The sequence below is a fragment of the Fukomys damarensis genome, unplaced genomic scaffold (genome assembly GCF_012274545.1).
Source record: "Fukomys damarensis isolate Sample0158 unplaced genomic scaffold, DMR_v1.0_HiC HiC_scaffold_11, whole genome shotgun sequence".
In the NCBI taxonomy this organism is placed as follows: domain Eukaryota; kingdom Metazoa; phylum Chordata; class Mammalia; order Rodentia; family Bathyergidae; genus Fukomys; species Fukomys damarensis.
Window position 1 is genome coordinate 25098704 of NW_022900923.1, and position 20797 is coordinate 25119500.

At 43.9% G+C, this 20797-nt stretch overlaps 1 protein-coding gene across 7 annotated transcripts in view; it reads right to left on the minus strand.

Moving 5' to 3' along the window:
• Rgs8 (regulator of G protein signaling 8) overlaps positions 1–20705 on the minus strand; it is a 44388-nt gene extending 23683 nt beyond the window's left edge. Inside the window, exons 1-5 of one of the 7 annotated variants that reach the window (XM_010608281.3) lie at positions 20573–20634; positions 19650–19709; positions 7778–7851; positions 1718–1819; positions 873–937 (exon numbers count right to left, since the gene is read on the minus strand). In XM_010608281.3, the coding sequence (XP_010606583.1) occupies positions 873–937; positions 1718–1819; positions 7778–7797 (187 nt within the window). In that variant the 5' untranslated portion in view covers positions 7798–7851; positions 19650–19709; positions 20573–20634. The other 6 variants (XM_019205127.1, XM_010608278.2, XM_010608279.2 and 3 more) reach the window with 6 other exon arrangements.
• Positions 20706–20797: the final 92 nt, after the last annotated feature.

Genomic DNA, 20797 nt, shown 5'->3' on the forward strand with positions numbered 1-20797 from the left:
TGTACCAAACTATGTTTCCCACCTAAATGGAAACAACACACTAACTCAAAGCTTTCTGCTCCCAGATCACTTCTGCCTTCCAACACTGGCATGACATATTTAAGAGGAACATGGAATGTCTGTCTGAAACCTTCCTGTCTCTTCACAACACCCTCTCTCCTCCCACCTCTGCTCTGCCTCTTCCATATACTGAATGCCACTGGAATTTCAAAGCCCAACAAATTTAGAGTTGCTCATAAAGAGAAAAAAGAAAGAGCTAGAAAGTTTGACTAATGACAAATCACCCTCCCCAGACTGCAATACCCACAATTCTTTCTGCCTTTGTAGGAAACAAAAGATATAATAGATGAGGAAGGAAGAAATGGAAGATGAGGGAAACCAGAAGTTGTGTTCTAGGCAGGAACTGGATACAATGCAGCTGAATTAGTAATCCCTCAAAATAAAAACAAGACAATTCAAAATTCTGTCAACTCAAGAAAAAATGAAATGCACAGAATATTCACTTGAGTAGATTCAGCCCAAGGTCCTCCACTGGAAAGGGAGAGATTGTTTCATTTTATAAAAAAGATCTGGGATAGAACCTAGATTCTCTCATCTCATCAAGCTCATACACTGAACTCCTATGCTAACCTCTCCCTGACTAAGATTGCTGAGAAGATCAAGGCTTCTTGGGACTAGACCTTGAGCCAGAAAATAGAAAAGAAGAACTTCAGTCAAAGCATTAAACTACCTATTTTCTTATTCTTTCTTCTCCTCTAGTCAGGTGGCTCTGTGAGGGCAGGATTTAAAACATCTGGGATGCCCATCCCAGTATGTGAATCCTGGCAGGCATTTGGATGATTTGCTACGTGATGAGACCAAAGTCTACTTACACTTATGAGAGAGAAGCACATCAAAGGAATCTGCCCACCTTGTAGCTTCCTCAGTGGATAATCTCCTAGGAAAGAAGAAACATCTGTCTTAGAATGACCTCCTCCTACTCAGCCACCAAGATTTGCTCAGGAGGATAAATTAGAACAATGGAGGACAAATGCAGACTACACCCGGATTCCTGAAATTCTGATGCTATAAATCTGTACATCCATAAGTAACTGTTGGAAAAACCTCAGGGTGCAAATTCAGAATATTGGCTCTCAGACTAAACAAAAGCTAAGTAACAGCATGATTTAAAGATGTCAAAATAACACTGGAAAGAAACTGGTTTTGGAATAAGAAAAGCTAGACTCAGCTCATGACTCCATCTCACTGTCACCTTGAATTCTTCCCCTCTGAAGAGGGAATGGTGATGCCCATTACAGAGCTGGCTGAGGGTGAGTCTAGGTGATGTGTTCAACATCATTTAATACAGTTCCTGCACGCAGTATCCAGTTTATCTGAACCTAAGCATATTTTTAGAGTAACTTTCAGTGTTTATTTCCAAATTGAGAGCTCAGATTGACAACTAAGTAGAACCGAGAAGTATCCTTCACCTCCCACAGTATCTGAGTGATGGTTGACATGCTCTCCTAGGAGGAGAAAGGCTCCTGCTATGATATCATGAAGTTATAACTTCCTTCTACTCACACTGGTGATATCAAAGGAGGTGCTGAGAGGCAGTACTATATTGTCCTAAGGCTCTCTGGCCTGCAGCTCACTTGAGAAGAATAAGTTATATAACTCAATAGCAGACACCCCCTTGGCGGGCACCCCAGGACTGCTATGTGTCCATACTACTCACTTGAGAGCACGGTTGGGTTTGTCAGGAAGGATAGCTGTGAAATCACTGCATGAGTCTGACTTGTGAGACAGGCATCCCAGTCGAGTCCTCATCCCTTTGTTCCTGAAATAAGCAGGAGACAGAAGGGCAGGAACTGTCATGATTGTAGCTGTCAGCTCTATAAAGGGCCCTAGAGCTGCTGCAGCAGGAGCCGGTGCTGCAGCCCCCTCGGCCCCCACCCCAGGTGGCCCCTGAGGAGTTCACAGACAGGCAGGGAACATCTCAAGAGCCAAGGGATAAACTCCCTCCCTATCTTGACTCCTGGCATAGCAATAGGTCCCCTGCCCTACACCTAGAGGGTGAAAGCTTTTTAAAGCTGACACAGCAAGTAGATGATATGTCAATAAAGGTCATTAGCCTGGAAGAATTTCTAAATTAGGATTCTCTATAGGGAAAGGAAACACAGTGGTGACAAAATAACAGCCCACATTTTGCTTTCCCACTAGGAGGGCAAAGTAGCAGCAGCAGCTCCTAACTGGGAAGCCCAGAGTCATGCTCATACAAAGAGTAGAGGGAGGCTTGCAGAACACAGGGTGCGGAGCAGGGAGTCACAGCACAGACCCAGTGTTGGCTTTGGGGGCAGGCCAATGCCTGTGCAGGTTCTTCCTCACTCATGCCACCCACTGGGTACAAATATGAAGGACTCAGACCAGCAAGGGTGATTCCTTCAGGTGAGGAGAAGGGTAATGGACACAATCCATAATTAAGAACCAATATCCCCTGTGTCAGTTCTTCTACTTGTTTAACTAAGCTCTTTTGTCCCTATTTACATTTTGGCTTATCTCAATAAGCATATTTTAAATGTTAACATGTATGTTTAAATTTCTCATACATTTTTATTTTCCAAATGACCCTCAATAATGATAGGATCCAATGAAAAACCACACAAATGTTTCTTTCCAACTTTCAACATTAGCCTCTATTTATCTTTAACCAAGTGTCGGCCAGCTGCATCCCCACAAGGTGTCTGTTTATGTACCTGGAGTTTTATTGGAACATAACACCATTTGTTCACATGTTGCCCAAAGCTGCTTTCAACTACAAGGACAAAGTCAAGTAGTTACAACACACACCACGTGGCCCACAATGCTGAAAATATTTACTCTCTGGCCCTTGACAGAATACATTGCTGACCCATGACCTTTAACCATGATAACCCCTCATGTTAAAGACAAAGATAAGTGAGAAGAGTTTAGTATAATTAGAGCAGGACTTCAGACTGACTTATAAAGGGGGATTGCCACGTGGACATTGGTAGCAATTTGCCAGGAAATTGGTGCTAACAGATGCCATTTTCCATGTTGAAAACAAGTCCTTCAAATTCTTCTTTTTCACAAATCCTAGAGTTGGGCAAAGACCTTAGACATCATCCAATTTAATCACTTCCTTATGCTTCAAATGGATTTCTATCCATGGTGCTGGTAATTGTCTTTGTTACCAGAAATCTTATCCAACAAATGTCTACTGGGATGGCATTGTATTTGCCAGGAATGGATATTTGTATTCCATGGCACATCACTGAAGAGCCTGTTAGGGTTACAATATCCAAGTTTCCAGAAATAACTTCTCTCCTCCAAAAAATTGGTCTTTGCCTTTTTTCTCAGCCAGGCCACTCTGTAAAGCGAACTATTTCATGGCATTTCAAAAGACTGGCTGTAGCTATTCTCTCTGCTGAGACCAAGAGCATCTGTGTATCCACTCCTCCAAATCACAGATGCCCAACACCAAGTTATGCAAGCAACTAACTAGAGGCCCTTGAGCCATCCATCACATTCCATGAGTTCAAGTAAAGCCCCTATTCATGTTTCATGGGGCCAAAACCCTACATCCAGTGAGCCAGTTCATTCCTCAGTGTCTTAGGATGATCATGACACAACCAGGTCTGCCCCTAAAGAATAAATAAAAGGACTCTCAAAAACCAGCAAATCCTGGCCAGGGATTTAGCTCAGTGTTTCAGCTGCCTGACTCACAAGGGCAAGGTCCTGAGTTTGATCCCCGGTACCAAAAATAAAAAACAAAAAAAGCAGCAAATCCACACATGCCATTTTACAAGGTTTAGCAGGGGTCAGTATAATTATTTGTTACCCAGAAAACATGATTTGCTCAGTTTGTAAGAATCTTCAACAAAATATTATTTGGGACAGCTTTGTTTTTATATTTCATCTTTCCAGGTAAGACCTAAGTTACACTCTTCTTAGGTCTAAAACAATGGGAATACTGAAGTAAGAGTCAAAAGCTAAGGTGCCATATAGACACCATTTGTTCACATGTTGCCCAAAGCTGCTTTCAACTACAAGGACAAAGTCAAGTAGTTACAACACACACCACGTGGCCCACAATGCTGAAAATATTTACTCTCTGGCCCTTGACAGAATACATTGCTGACCCATGACCTTTAACCATGATAACCCCTCATGTTAAAGACAAAGATAAGTGAGAAGAGTTTAGTATAATTAGAGCAGGACTTCAGACTGACTTATAAAGGGGGACTGCCACGTGGACATTGGTAGCAATTTGCCAGGAAATTGGTGCTAACAGATGCCATTTTCCATGTTGAAAACAAGTCCTTCAAATTCTTCTTTTTCACAAATCCTAGAGTTGGGCAAAGACCTTAGACATCATCCAATTTAATCACTTCCTTATGCTTCAAATGGATTTCTATCCATGGTGCTGGTAATTGTCTTTGTTACCAGAAATCTTATCCAACAAATGTCTACTGGGATGGCATTGTATTTGCCAGGAATGGATATTTGTATTCCATGGCACATCACTGAAGAGCCTGTTAGGGTTACAATATCCAAGTTTCCAGAAATAACTTCTCTCCTCCAAAAAATTGGTCTTTGCCTTTTTTCTCAGCCAGGCCACTCTGTAAAGCGAACTATTTCATGGCATTTCAAAAGACTGGCTGTAGCTATTCTCTCTGCTGAGACCAAGAGCATCTGTGTATCCACTCCTCCAAATCACAGATGCCCAACACCAAGTTATGCAAGCAACTAACTAGAGGCCCTTGAGCCATCCATCACATTCCATGAGTTCAAGTAAAGCCCCTATTCATGTTTCATGGGGCCAAAACCCTACATCCAGTGAGCCAGTTCATTCCTCAGTGTCTTAGGATGATCATGACACAACCAGGTCTGCCCCTAAAGAATAAATAAAAGGACTCTCAAAAACCAGCAAATCCTGGCCAGGGATTTAGCTCAGTGTTTCAGCTGCCTGACTCACAAGGGCAAGGTCCTGAGTTTGATCCCCGGTACCAAAAATAAAAAACAAAAAAAGCAGCAAATCCACACATGCCATTTTACAAGGTTTAGCAGGGGTCAGTGTAATTATTTGTTACCCAGAAAACATGATTTGCTCAGTTTGTAAGAATCTTCAACAAAATATTATTTGGGACAGCTTTGTTTTTATATTTCATCTTTCCAGGTAAGACCTAAGTTACACTCTTCTTAGGTCTAAAACAATGGGAATACTGAAGTAAGAGTCAAAAGCTAAGGTGCCATATAGGCTTTTCCTGTTCTGTCTTCTCTCTACAACTCCTGGCCCAGTAACTTGTAGAAGTCCTGAATGATTCCATACAAGCTCATGCACTATCTCTCATCCCACCCATGAGTCACTGCCAAGCGATCTTGCCAGTCAATGCAAGGACACATAGCTAAGGCAGGCCCTGCTTGCAAGGCCACAGCTTTGCAGAGAAGCACACAGCACGAGCAGCACAGTTTGCTCAGGAGGCCTAGGAGGACAGGTGCAAGTGGACCACCCAGTCACCTGAAGGCTTGGGCAAACCTCAAACAGCAGGGAAGGTGGGAAGGTAAAGAGGAGAGGAGTAGGGACAAACAGGTCATGGATCCGTTACCTGCGTGGCATCAGTAAGGCAGCCATACAGGCATCCGTTTATGGTTAACCCTTGGGCTGGTTTGCAGGGACGTCAGGGCAGGAAATAAGACTGCGGGGCTCAGGGATTTACCCTTTCACGTCCTTTCACCTAAAATCAAAGAATCTGCTGTAAGAGAGGCCACCCTCTCTCATCTGACTGCTCAGCATGTCCTTCAACTGGTTCTCTACCAATGGAACTCTCCCCACACACAAACACCCCAGCTCCCACAAGCATCCGCTGCTCCTCAGCAAGGGCAACCAACCAGGGATGGAGAACAAATAGTTAGATGGCTTTGCACTGCTCACTGTTAGGAGTTCCTACTTCCTCAGCCACTCGCCATCAACAGAAATCGGGATATATGCCCCCAAGGAGGCACGGGCCTGGCAAACCAGAACTTACTGTTGTCTTTGTCTGACTAGAGTGGGGCTCAAGTGACCAGGCAGGAGGGGAGGGTGAGGAGCCAGCACTTGCTTCAAAATGATGTGATTGACTCCTGCTGTGGTTCTCACCTCCTTCCAATGGTACCTGGGTGGGCGGATGTGGAGACTTGGGAAGGTAGGAGCCGAAGGAGGTGGGAGCAACTCCAACAGGGGCTTGGCAGGCACCCTCTCCACATGGGCTTGCTCCTTTGAAAAGTGATCCCAGGCACTGACTGAGGAAATGAATATGCAAGTCACCCTTTCTACCCATGTGGAGCTCCTGTGACCTTTCTCAGCCTAGGGGGGCCTGGCCCATTCCTGATCCGAAGCAGGGAGAACATTGGGGTGGGGGAAAGGAAATATTGATTTTTATTGACTTATGATCTCTCTCTCCTGAGGGTCTCAGTGCTTCAGACCCTTTGTTCCCACAGAAGAGGCTGATAGGAAGAAACATGTGAGGAGAGCAGCCGATCTGCAAAGGGTTCCCTTGGGGAACTCTGACACCAAACATAGAATCCATTTTAAAGAAAATCTAATTTGGATAAATAAGTCTCCTATGTAAGCTACACCATTTAAAGTATTTTGATAGTACCCTGAACATTTCGCAAATACTTCTTTAAATGACTTTACTAATGATGCTATAATTAATAAAAATAAGTGAAAACTAAAAGAAGAAGAAAACAATTAGGTTTTATGTAAAGTCTCATCCTCATGGACAATATCCCCTGATAACAGGGACATTTCTTCAGTCACCATCCTAACCAGGCTTATACCTGCTTGCCCAGAAGTCAGGAAATCAAAGCCCTTTACAGCTGTAATGGTCTCTAGAAATCATCTTTGGAGCACCTGCCTTTTTTTCCTCTTGCTTGTGGGATATACCCCAGGGGAAGGGCCTCATTCTCCTGCAGCTGAGCAGAACTAGATACTACTACCCACATACACTACAACAAGGTCATTTAGGGCAAGGGGCCATCAAGCAAGGTTCCTGCCTTGTCACCCTTGCCATTTACACTACTAACACTCTCTCTCTCTCTCTCTCTCTCTCTCTCTCTCTCTCAAATTCATTCTGCCCACAAACACCCACTCCTTTGATGAGTCCAGCTTTGGGCTCCACTAAATGAGAACCAGCAGGATACTCTGCCCCAGCTGCCTGGTCCATTCTGACACTTTTCCATTCTTATCCCATTTGGCTCTAGACTAAAGGGGGACAGAGTAAGAGGTTGTCCAGAGATCAGGACATTCAAAAGTATGATTACACCACAGTGCGTGCCCACAAACACCCACTCCTTTGATGAGTCCAGCTTTGGGCTCCACTAAATGAGAACCAGCAGGATACTCTGCCCCAGCTGCCTGGTCCATTCTGACACTTCACCATTCTTATCCCATTTGGCTCTAGACTAAAGGGGGACAGAGTAAGAGGTTGTCCAGAGATCAGGACATTCAAAAGTATGATTACACCACAGTGCGTGTGTCCTCATAAGTGGACCCCAAGTCACAGGTGACTGGAGCAGACAGGATGGGACCTAACGGGAAAAGAGGAAACAGGGAAAAAACAAAGATTAAAAAGCAAAAAGCAAAGATTTATAAAGAGGGAGAGAGAAACTAAGAGCCTCAGCAGGGAGAAAGTAATCAATATGCATGAAGAGGCAGGTGAATTAAATATGGATAATGCGATCGGCACACTAGGCCACCCCAGAGAGGAAAGAGAACAGCAAAAATGATACTCACTGTCGCTGACCAGTCCTCATGGCCTGCAGTTCATTGCCAACTGGATGGTCAGAGAGGCTGCAGGTTAAGGGGCTCTGAGGAAAGAGTAGATCTTTCTTTTAGCAGTGGAATCCTTGGTGGGTGGAGGGCATGTTTGCATGGACACACAGGCTCGCGCACACACACATATACACAAGCATGCACGCACAACACACCTCCCACCAAATGAGCCAGGCAGCAAGCGGCCCTGCTGAAAGCTCTTCTCTCTGCTTGTCACATCCAGTAAATACTGAAGCAGCCTACACCGGGCGGGCGGTGGCTTAGCTCCCAGGCATAGTCTGCAAGCCCATCCTCATTGGCAGGACGCAGGAGGTGCCCCTGAGCGGAATGACCTGGCACACTGCCCGAACCTTCCTCCTCAGCCTCACTAACCTGGAGCTTCTCTGGCTGCAGCTCAGGGAAAAGTCCCCACAGCCCACGGCTGCTTCTCTCTGCACCCAGCGAAGAGTCGGTATTAACTCTTTCAGGCACCAATGAACTGAAAATCAAGTGTCCAGGAGGCCCCTTCTAATGAGCTCTGCTGCTGGCTGGGGGCTCGTTGCTTCACAGGGAGCATAAAGATCTTGCCCCAGACAGCTGCTGACGGCAGGAGCCAAGCCGAATCAAATCTCCTAATGAGCCAGGAGGAGGGGGCCTGTCTTGCTGGGTGTGATGTGATGTGATAAATGCAGAGAGCAAGAAAGCTACGGGGCAGGTCACACATCTAAATTCCACCCCCTTTCTCCCAATTTCTATTGTGCTGCACTACCAAGCCAAACCACACAGCCCTAAAATTACCCCCTCTTTACCACATCTCAGTTGTCCCCTAACTCTACAGAGGCATCTCTCTCCCAAACCATTTCCACTCCTACCCTCCACCAGTGCCAACCACACTGCTCCCCATTTCTTAATGAGAAATTTCCACCTCCTCCGCCTCCCCAAATGTGCATATTCCTAACCCTGTGCTCCTGCCTCTCACCTGGCTTTTCCTACTGTAGGAACTCACCTCTCTCCCTCACCCATCACCTAGCAACTTCTCCTGTCATGCATTTGTGACAGAGTAAGACTTTTGCCTTTGTTCTGCCTGATCTGCACATCAGCCTTATTTTTCTGTCTCTTTGAATTTCAGTTTTTCTTCCAAATCTCCTTACCACAAGGATCTTTACACTGCCTGCTTCTTATCCAGAAGGAAGACTCCTCCTGCTTGTCTTGGTGTACTGGTTTTTCCAAGAGTTGTTCCTGGGCCAGCAGCTCAACATCACTTTGAGAATGAGTTGGAAATGCCAATTCTCAACCTCTCCTTGCCAGACATACAGCATCAGAAACTGGGGTCACCTTCCAGGTGATTCTGATGCAGGCTAAGGTTTGCAAACTGCTTCTCTGAGATAAAGTTTATCTTCTGTTCAGTACACTGTGAGCTTCTAAGACTGGCGCTCTGTCTCTATGCTGCAAGTCATTTCTGAAACTAAGAAGGTTGCAGAAAGTGACAGCTTTAAATCGGGTGTGGTGGCACACACCTGTAATCCCAGCACTCGGGAGGCAGAGGCAGGAGGATTGTTGTGAGTTCGAGACCAGCCTGGGCTACATAGTGAGTTCCAGGTCAGTCTCAACTACATAGTGAGACCCTGTCTCAAAAAACCAAAAAAAAAAAAGTGATGGCTTTATAATAAACATAATAGATTCCACATATGACCTTTTAAAATGTATCAAGCAATTTCATGCATTGTTGCTCAACAACACCTGCAATGGTCATATAAGGTATTATTATCCCATACAACAGATGAAAAAACTGAGACTAGACATGGTGAATGCCTTTTTCAAGGTGACACAACACAAGAACCAGGATTTGTGTCATGACTAACAGCAGAGCTTTTTCTACTACATCATGTTACGACAAAGACTTTCTGGGAATATCCATTGGTACATAGCCTATATTCTAACGCTGAAATGATTTTCATTGTCTGGTGATAGAATAAAATAAAAATTCTGTGAAGGTGGTGAAAGGAGGGCAAGGGTATGGGGAAAAAACAAGAACAAGGACATACCATGTAAAGGAACAAGATCCCAATGATAACTGTAACTGTATTGTTTGCTTTAAATGTACCAATAAACAATGGGGGGAAAATTAAAAAATAAAAATTCTGATGCTGCTTCCACAGTGACTCATTGTCTCTCTCTGATAATGTCCACAATGCCCCTCTGCTGGCAAAGGAAGCCCTTATTTTTCCATGTTGTAAAATGAGATACAAAAGAAAAGGTTTCCATTTTTTAATTAAGTGTATTGGTACATTTTAGCTATACATGACGATCACATTCATCGTTGGGAATTTGGTTCTTGTTTTTTTCCCCATTCCTCTTCCCTCCCTTCCACCCCTCCACCCCTCCTTATTTACAAGAACTTTGTTTCTGGTTTTGCCTTCTTTTCTCATAATTTTTTCTTTCCCTTCCTTCCTTTTCCACAACCCCCCCCCACTTTCCCAAGTTTTCCATTCTTTATAACTTCTGTCTTGAATTGTGATGCTAGCTGGAATTGAGAATTTAAGCAGACAGAGAATCTTTCATTTCTGAACATTTTTCTAGTACATTATGCCATAAGAAACAAGTGCACAGACAAGCTGGCAGATAAAAGCCTATTTGTACCAGAAGATGAGTCTGAATAGCTAATGTTTAATGTACACAGCTATGCACAATGTTTAATGAGCATTTTGTATATGCCAGGCACTATGTTCAAACTGCACTGGAGTTAATCTTAACTCTCACTATAAATTTACAAGGTGAACTTTATACAGTTATAAAAATGGAGACAAGTTATTTATAAGTGACAGAGCTGGTGTTTGATACCAAACTTGGTGCTACTGTGCCCCTAGTGTAACACAAAGGTCACATCACCATGGTACCCTTCTCTACCCATGCTATAACAGTAGGCTAATGGTCTTCTCTCAAGCTTCAGAGTCTGCTATCCAGAGAGGAAAAGCACCAGGGAGGAGAGCAGGGTTGCAGATGAGCCCAAGTCTCAGGTGGAAGCCAGTCAATACTAACCAGGCATCAGAGTCTGCAATTAGCCTTTAGAGAAATAATATAGTCACAGGAAGTCAATAAGGCAAATGTTCAATATAATTAATAAAATTTTAAAGGACATATGAGAATAGAAAGAGCAGAGGGACAAGAGTGTGTGGACATGCCTAACATAAGGAAAAAGAGAAAATTAAAACTAGTTCAAACGTTTCATCAAAACACTCCTAAACACCAAGAAGTCACCACAAAGCACCCCAGCTTGAGAAGGACAGGTGCGTAAAAACTCCAGGGAAAAACTAAGCTGGATCTGAGGTAGAGCATTCCAGCATGCTCATCTTCCCTAAAAGAAGGAGACAGGAGAAGGCACAAGTTTGAGTGCTGGGAGGATGGAACACATCCATGTAGACTCTACCCTCCCCTGCTTTGAGCCCTGGCAGGAGGAATACAAAGATCTGGATTCTTTTCTGGCTACTGCTCCTGACTTACTGGCTAAAAACTAAGCACAAGACATTTCTGCTCGCCAAGACTCGCGGCTTCCCCTGGAAAACAGTGGTGACACGCCATGCTCTGGCTGCTTGTGCTGTGCAGCTCTCCTCTGCTCTTCCCATTCTAAAGCTCTCAGGAAAACCTGCCCTTGCCAGTGCTGCTCTCTGCTCCTCTCCACAATTAGCAGCGCTGCCATCCTGCTTCCAGGGAGCTGCAGGCTGTTGACAGAGGTCTGCTGGACAGCTGCGCACCCTCAGACTGCTGGCTCCCTTGCTTCTGGAGCGGCCAAGATTCTTCTCCTGAGACTCGGGTCCACACAGGGTTCCCTCTGTCCATAATATCACTTTATCCCAGTTCCTTGAAGGAACAAGTACAGACATTTTTTGTTTCTTTTTCCCCGTTCCTCTTGCTGAATTAATTTTTAAATCTCATCATTATATTTCTGAAACAGTCCTGAACTTCATCCCCTCCTCTACCCACCAGTGTGGCCTGACAATGGGGATTCGGTTCCCAGCACAGTGCATGTCCTCCCCATGAGATGACCTGCTCCCCCCATGAGATGACCTGCTCCATCGCTCCCTCCCCTACCTGCAGACCTTCTTGCTCTCTACACAACCATCAGTGACCCAGTGAACACACACCATAAAGTAGATCTTCTGTATAATAATCTGATGGGTCTACTGCAGCTTGCAGCTCCTCCCTGTGCCTCAATCCCATTTGCCTGTCCAGTTTTACAGCCCCATGGCTCATCCCATCTCACACACACCCTGCACCTGATAATTCAGCTGCTCCCTCTGCCCAGAAAATCCTCACCTTGGATCTGCTGAACTCCCGGCTCCTTTTCAAAATCTATTACCTCCAAAGTGGGGGTCCCTCCATCCCAGCCCCATCACCCTAGAGGTATGTTCTGGTAGACCACATCACAGCCTTGGTAAATCTTTTTGAGTTATGGTTTCTGGTCCTCATAACTGACTGTCCACTCTGAAAACACATGTCTTACTTCCCTTACTATCAATTCTCATTGCTATGTATGAGCAGGTGTTTAATAAGCTGGCTGAATTTGATTTTGAGTTCATGAAAATGTCTGAGAATCCACCAAGCATTCATAATGGCAGACATGTGCTTAGACTTCTGCAGATTCCTGGGCAGGACTAAAGTCAACAGAATATTAATGGCATTCAGGGGGGGCAGCACAGGTACAGAAGCCTTTTTGTAAATTACCAGAACAACCCAGTTAGGACATGGTGGAATTAATCAAGAGCAAAAGGAGCACTTTGCACTGTCACACAGGCCATGAAAATGCAATTAAATTGAAGATAAAGAGAATTAAAATCTGCAATATAATATTTTGAAAAGCCATGATAGAAGGTGAGGTTTATTGCCAAATGCCTCCTGTGTATTTGTTTAATCAATATACCACCTAGTTGGATTGCACCATATTAAAAGCTTTTAATAAAACAGTCATTTGGATATTAGATTTGAATTCTGGTCAGCATGCTCAAGCTCTTCCGCCAATCTTTTAAAAGCAATTTCCACTTTGTAGCTTCCTAGTAACAGTAGAAACATGAATCAACATATGCTGCATTGATTTGGGGTTTCCATGGAGACTGGAAGGACACAGGGAAGGGCAGGACAGAAAGAGGCCACTTGGCCCAAAATTCTACCTTTAAAAAAAAATGTATCTCAATTCCATTCCTCTGAGCATTAGCAGCCTCATTTCCTGTTCATCAGCTCAAGCATCCAGATATTTAATTTATAATAACCCTCCTCAGTTCCTCCTAAGGAACATCAGAGGGGACAGGGAGAGAGGTCAGCAGCTAAAGCTGGGAACCCATGAGGTTTGCAAAGAAAACCAGAAAAGTACAGGATTTGGAATCAGAGGAAGGGGTCTATGATTCTAATTCTGTCATAAACTAACTCCGTGACACTATCTAACCTTACTAGCTCTGTGATCACAAGCTAACAAAACCAAGAGCTTTGAACTTTAATTTTCTCATGTGTAAAATACAAACCCTAACTCCGGGCCTCTTTTCCAGGGTGAACATAAGAAAGAAATAAGATATTCTGTGGGAAATGCTTTGCAAATTCCAGTATACTGTCCCATAATATTATGTTTGGAGGTAATCTTAGCTTCCTTTTCAATGGAATTTTGCCAGTGAACACATAAATGCAAAGAAAGAAATGAAGGAAGGAAGGGAGGGAGGGAGGGAGGGAGGAAGGAAAGAGAGAGAGAGAGAGAGAGAGAAATTACTGATTTCGGATTTAGTGGTGAGTAGACAGACATGGAGTGGGGAAGTTCAATGGGTTTGAAAGCCCTAAGTTTCAATCCCAGCTCCATAATTTTTTAACTCTGTTACTTTCTCTGAGTCTCATGCTTATCATGTGGAAAATAAAGATACTGGTAGAAACTGTACCAATGTCATAAGCTTGCTGTAGGAATTAAATTTGATGATGTAATATGGTACTTACCACTATATGTGACAAGTGGTAAATGATTTTAAGTATGAACCAGTTTTATCAGTATTAATGGCCTTATCAACTCAACTATAAAATGGAAATTTCACTACTTGACATAGAGGGATTCCTTAGATGATGTCTGTTCAACATCATAAGTTGATAAGTTGCTTGGGAAAAGTGCCATATAAATAGAATGTTATTATTGTTGTTTTGGGTTTGTTTTTTTTTTGAGACAGGGTCTCACTATGTAGTTGAGACTCACCTGGAACTCACTATGTAGCCCAGGCTGGTCCCGAACTCACAGCAATCCTCCTGCCTCAGCCTCCCAAGGGCTGGGATTACAGGCATGTGCCACCACGCCCAGCTAGAATGTTATTATTTAAAGATTAATTCTTTGTCACCTGTTTACCAAGGTGATGTAAAATGTGCAAGATAATACATCGTAAGAATATTTTTAAATTCTCAGTGCATGGGGTTTCCCAACTCTTTGTCACCTTTCTCATATACTTTTGTTCCTCTTGAGCCTTCATTGGGCTCCTTTCCATTCACTGTGGGATTTTTCCCTTTCTATATTTTCTTTATTCACTATTATTTGTATTCCCCTTCCTAAGTGTGTTTAGAAATGAATTTTAAAGTTAAACTTTAGAGGCATTAGCAACCAAACCTATAATTGTTTCTCCAGGCTCCTAAAATTAAATGACACAGAAAAACTAAGGGAAATGATACAAAATTAGGAGATGGAATTACACGATGCCCGCGACTGTATATGCCACACCAGCTCTCTCTGAAACAGTCTACTTTGTTGTCCTTCAAGGACCTTCAGAGACAATGATCATCAGTGTTTTAAAAAAATCAACCAAATGAAATACATGGGCTTTATGAAGAACCCTAATTCAAGTTGAAAACTAAAAAAATGTAATGAGACAATGAGGAAAATTAGAGCACTGATGATATTTAATGAACTTAGCAAATTACTGTTAAATTTTTATTGTGATATTAACATAGAGGCTATTTCCCCTTAGGAGATCTTATCATTTAGAGATTCACTCTGCAATATTCATGGTCAAAATGACTTTCAACCTGGAAATTGCTTTAAAATCTTCTAGGGCAGGAAGCGGAGACAAGGAAGCTAGGGGGTGGGTAGATAGGGCATTGCAGTTCTGTTCTCTAGACTTGTACATATTTAAAGTTGTGCAAAACAAAAGTTTTAAGAATAGTGTGACCAGTGACAAAGTGTGGTTTCAGTACAATGAGCTCAAAGTATAACTTATTAGTTCAAGGAAAGTGGAAAACAGGAAAAGAAGATTTGAACGGGAGTTGAATCCGCATAGTCCTTCCACTGTAAGCGTCTTCCCTACAAGTAAACCCACTTTCAGGAAAAGATAAAGCAAAACCAAAACTATGATTTGCCTCCATGGGAGCAATTGAAAAAATCTGTAGGATAGGTATGATTATTAGATACCATCTACACAAATTAAACTATAGAGATTTGGCCCATGGTCACATCTCTCAAAGACACGGTCAGAATTCTGACCCATGACTCCTGAGTGGGCCCCCAACTTCCTGCACCTACAGCAGAGTTGCTGGTCTACAAACACCAAATCCAAACCACAAGTTCATGCTGAATGAAGATACATTTTGCCTGTTTGCTTACCTCCCCATCACTCCTCTGTTCCTATTTGGATCCCAGTCTTAAACCCTAAATTTACAGATTAGCTTCCTAGTGAGCAGCCAGTTCCTGCGAAGGCCCCTGAAGGGCAACAAGGTAGAGTGTGGAGGAGAGAGCTGATGGAGCATGTATAGTCCTTCCCAAACCTGATCTCTGGCTCATCAAGAGGAGAGGTCTGAAGTGCTAAGTGCCTGGAGTGCTTTCCCCTACTTGAATCCTACCCATCTATCCACATTCACACATACCCTTCCTTTCCACTGCCCGCAGAGGTACCTATCCACTCCCTCCTCCTGTGGCCTTGAGCCCATCTTTCTTCACTTGAACCCTGCTTTGTCAAAACCCTATCTTTATTCTTCCCTTCCCCTGAGTTATTCTACACTCAGCATTAAAGATATTCAAGCCTTTTCAATTTAAAAAATGTAGCTTTGAGTATTCCTCTCTTTGGTTGCCTAAAAATAAGTCTGCTTTGTATCTTCATTTCCTGTCCTGATATAATGTTTTGCAATCTAACTTATATCCCCATTGCTCCCCTGAAACAGGGACCTCAATACTGTGAAGTCCAATGGCAATTGCAGTCCTTGTCTTTATGGACCTCTCTTCTGTATTCTCTATGGTGGTCATAAATTTATTGAATTTCTACTCCCTTGAACTCCATGGCATTGCACTCCTGACTGCTCTTCGAAGGCCTTGGTTCTTTTGATGCCTCCACCTCCTATAATTCCATAAGTGCTAGGATTCCCCTTCCTCTCTAACTCTGACTCCCTACTGTTTTGTCTTTGCATGCTACCTGGACAATCTCATCTTTGGCCATAGCATACTGACCATTTCTCCAAATATGGTCATTTTCCCAACTTTATAGACTCCTATAGTTTGTGGGTTACTGAACACACCCCTTAAGATAACTCAAAGTCTCAACAAATGCAAATATAAACCTAAAAACCATGCACATAATATCCCTTGTTTTTCTGACCCATTTTACCTACCATCCCATTACACACACACACACACACACACACACACACACACACACAGACCTCAGCTTCCTCTAAAATTGCTGATACCTGTTTCTAACACCACCATCTACTGAGTAACTCAACCCAGAAATAGAGAATTAATTAGAGGAGGCTCCTTTTCTCTCATCTCCTAACTTCCACCAATTACCAAATCATGCTGATTAAATCTTTTTCAGAGTTTTCAAATCTGTCTCCTCTCCTCCATCTTTACTACCACTGCCCTGATTCATATCCTCATTGTCCTAATCATGGGCCCTAGTTGATGACATCACAGTATCTCATCTCTGTGATCCATTCTATGTCCTTGAATTCATCTCCATCCAGCAGTTATAATCACCTATTTAGATTACAAGTATGACTGTGTTCCCGTCTCAAAACCTCTAAGCTTCCCTAGCCCAAGCATAAAGTTCAAGCTCAAAAAAGGTCCTAATACAGGCATCAAATATAGTGGTTCCTGTCTCCTTTGAGAGTTGCCCACCATTCTGCTGTTTTAAGTTTCTCAATCCAACAGCTCTATATAATTTATCATCATGAGCATGCATCACAGGCCTCCCTCATTTCATCCCCTCTGCCTAGAATGCTCTTGTCCTTATTAAACACTATTCATCCTTCAAGCTGCACTCAGGACCACTTACTCCAAGAAGCCTCCCCTGAACATCCTTGTGGAAAGTGCTCTCTAGGCTCCCAGGGATATTTCATCCTACCACTTGGCACGGGGTGGTGCCCATAATTCTCTCCACCTAACCAGACCCTGGGTCCATCAAGGTCACAGAAAGTATGTTTATTTATTCTATCTTCATTTATTCATTCAGCTAATATTTAAGAATCCCCGAGTGCCAAGCACTGTAATGTTCCAGGCATGGGTATGTTACATTTCCTATGTACGTTACTTAGGCAAAGGATGTATTTTTCACCTCAACATTTCCAAAACTTAGCATAGTGTCTGCCACCAAGAAAATGCTTCTTAAACATTTATTGAGCTAACCTGAACCAACCAGCAGGCAGGCAAGGCAGGTCACGTTTGGGTTTGAAGCAGGACGCTGGCCACAGGGGCAGTGGAGTCATAAAAATGTCACTTGCCTCAGGGTTAGTGACAAGGGTTCAAGCTTCAACTCTGCTCTTTCATGCAAGGCTCACCCTAGGACCTTGCTTTCTCACCTCTGAAGTCAGAATTACTAAGACAATGCCAACTTCCAGTGTTACTGTGTAAAAATCCACAGAGATAGAGAAGTAAACATTGATGGTAAATTATTCAGCCTTAAGAAAACACAGTCACATTGAGAGTAGCAGAGTCTAAGAAGACAGAGGCCCAACATCAAGAGAGGGTGGAGATGGAGGCTGCAGGAGATGGGGAAACAGTAGGGCGAGGCTTTGAAGGCCTTGGGGCTCAGATGTAAGCAGGAGATGCTGCCACAATTGAAATGTGTTTCCTATCTCTGCATGCCAGGGCACCAGTTATCAATCTCCTCCTCTTCTTAGTAATAAAAGCTTCACTATTTTCCAACAGGGTCAACAGCTGTGTGTGTGCAGAAAGTGGCTTCAGCACTCTCCCCCTCCTCTGAATATAAAATAAGCTTTTCTAATCCTCCATTTTTAATGACTCCGGGAAAATTTTGTCTTCCCTTTCTGCTGCCTTCTAGCCAGCCACACAGATCAGGCAGAAGGGAGACTCTACAGCCACTACAGCCAGGAGTGGCATTTAGTCATATTCATAGGAAATAGTGCGGTACAGGCTGGGACCCTGGTTCCCACTAGAACCTAGTCCTAAATCCACAGAGCCCTCTGGGAAATGAGAGCTCTCAGCGAGGCACCTTGCCTTCGGGTGATGGGTGCATGTTAATGTCTGCACTGGGGGCGGGAGGAGGGACGAGAGCTGTGTGGGTGTGCTCTGATGCACAGAGACACTGAGCAAATTCCTGACACTTCTTGACAGGAAAAGCCCTGGTAGGAATCAAACTTAAGCCACTCAGCTTTCCTGAATCTCTCTTCCTGGGACCTTTTACTGAAGAGCTCAGAAGCCTTTGGAAATTGCATACAGAGAACACTGACAAAAGTCCTGATGAGAGTGGTATTTTTGGACTGTGGAAAATATCCTAATGCACAAGTAACAGAAGAAAAGCAAAGGAGTGTTTCTAACATCTCTAGAGATGGAGGTGTTTCTAGAAAGAGGAGATAAGAAAGCACAAAACAAAGACTCTGGCATAGGATTGGCCCGGAAAATGCTCTGAGCCATGAAGTCATTGCATATAATACAACTTACATTTTTGTAGCACAGTCACAACTTACAAAGTTCTTTCATGTCTCTAGGTGAACTTGAGCCTCCTTGAGCCTCTGTTTGCCCTGGAAAGTTGGGGTAATTCTATAGCTATAGAGAAAGTGCCAAGCAAAATTGCTCAACCCATCTTGACTGGGAAACTAGCATTATTCCTTTAGTTGAACCTTACAGAAACCTCTGGAAGTAACAGGCACTTGTTAGTGCTCCCACTTTCCAGATTACCAAAGTGAAAGTGCTCAGTGGCCTCTTGCAAAGAGCCCCGAGTAATTGAGCTAATGGCCGTAGGAAGTCTTAAACTCAGGACCTCCAGTGCCACCTGCCACTCTACACCTCTGCACATTCAATTGCTGCTGCAGCAGCCCCATCCCTCAGATCCACATTTGTAGGACTCGTCTTAATGCACGGATAATGGGTTTTGCTCAGCCATCCATCCACACTCTCACTTGCCCCCTGAGAGCACCTAGAATTTGTGACACGGCTGATGTGGCTAAAAAAACGTGTTCTTCAGGTCAGGACTCACTGACCTGTGGGAGAAAGATCTTAGTTTCATTAGAATATTTAATTCAACTCAACAGAGTATGAGTGAGTTTTCAGGTTTCTTTGTGTGTCAGGCACTGTGTGAAATTTTTCTAAAAAGAGGATTTGATACCTAGAACCAGCTCACCTTGGCCTGGCCCGCGTGAGACATGGGCCGTACTATGCATACCCTACTCCCACTCACCCAGTCCTATTGGTCTTCCAATTATAACACAGACTGCTTCCAGGAAACCTACTCTATTAATGAGAAGAGAGAAAATACTAATAAAAGCTAGATTACTGGCTGCGTATGGACCTCTCATTCCCAAGGGAACAACAGTCACCCTCAACACAATACTACATTGCATGTTTAGCGTGTTTAAATTCTCCCAAGCACTAATAAGATCTCACGAATACAGTTACCTCACTTCCACTTTACAGCACCTCCTCTATCTTCCAAGAAAACCTTAAAGTTTTCCAAATCTGTAAGAACAAGTAATCCAAAATCAATCCTGGTGCAGAACGGGTTAAGCTTTTCTTCGTTATGTCAACAGATTGTAAGCATCCCAAAGCAAGGACCTACAAGGTTTTCAGTATGTGATCAAACAATGGATTGATACAAAGTAGCTCTAACATAAAAAGAAGACCCATCCTCCTCACTCAGGCTCCAAGGAAGTCACTAACTAAATGTGCCAAGGACTCATCATTCCCTGTAGGTGGAGCCTGTGTCCTCAGCTTGCTGCTTAGAAATTGGTGACCTCCAGTGCATCCTGATCTCCCTCAGCTCGTTTTGATGGTGAGTCTTCTGTAGTGTTTGTCACTGGCAGCACTGGAGACCTGCATTCTGCCTGGAAGCCAGACAGAGGTCTGGCCAGACGGTTGTGCCAGGGACCCATTCACAAACAACAGCAGAACAAGACATGAATGAGACTAAAAATATGGAGGCTGTGTGATAGTCCAGATATCAATCCACACTATTGTCAGAACCCCCTAAGGGATCTGAAAGTAGAAAGAGGAACCCTCTGAACCAGAAAGCAGGTCTCAGGGAACTGAGGAGTTGTGGTCCAGGATGAGAGAAAATAAGAAAAGAGCCTTTCCAGCTTAGTACCTACAACTACAAGGACAGACACCTTCCTGCACCCTGCTCAGGACACAGCCGGCAGGCTTTCACTGCTCTGAGAATCTCTGCTAGGGGATGAGTGGGGATTATGAAAGGAGGACAGTCCCTTTCTGCCTCAAGTTGTCCTGTACCTCCCAGAGAGACTCAAGGCTTGGCTGGCCCACCCAGGGACCCACCGAGCAGGTCCCACTAAGCCGGCCTGCTGGAAGCAACTGCTGTCCCTTACCTGTCTGGTGGTGGGCAGCACAGCTGGGAAGAGGTGGCTGGTGTGGGCCACAGATGGGCATGGCTTGGAGAGGCCCTGAGTGACAGTCAGCCACCTCTTGGCGCATGGGAGAGGGAGGTGGCTGACCCACCTCACCACAGCCCCCTAGAAGAGCGGCTGCACCAAGACGCTTCTGCTGGCTCTGTTCAGCACCAGGCTTTGCATCTCACGAAAAGGGAAAGAGCA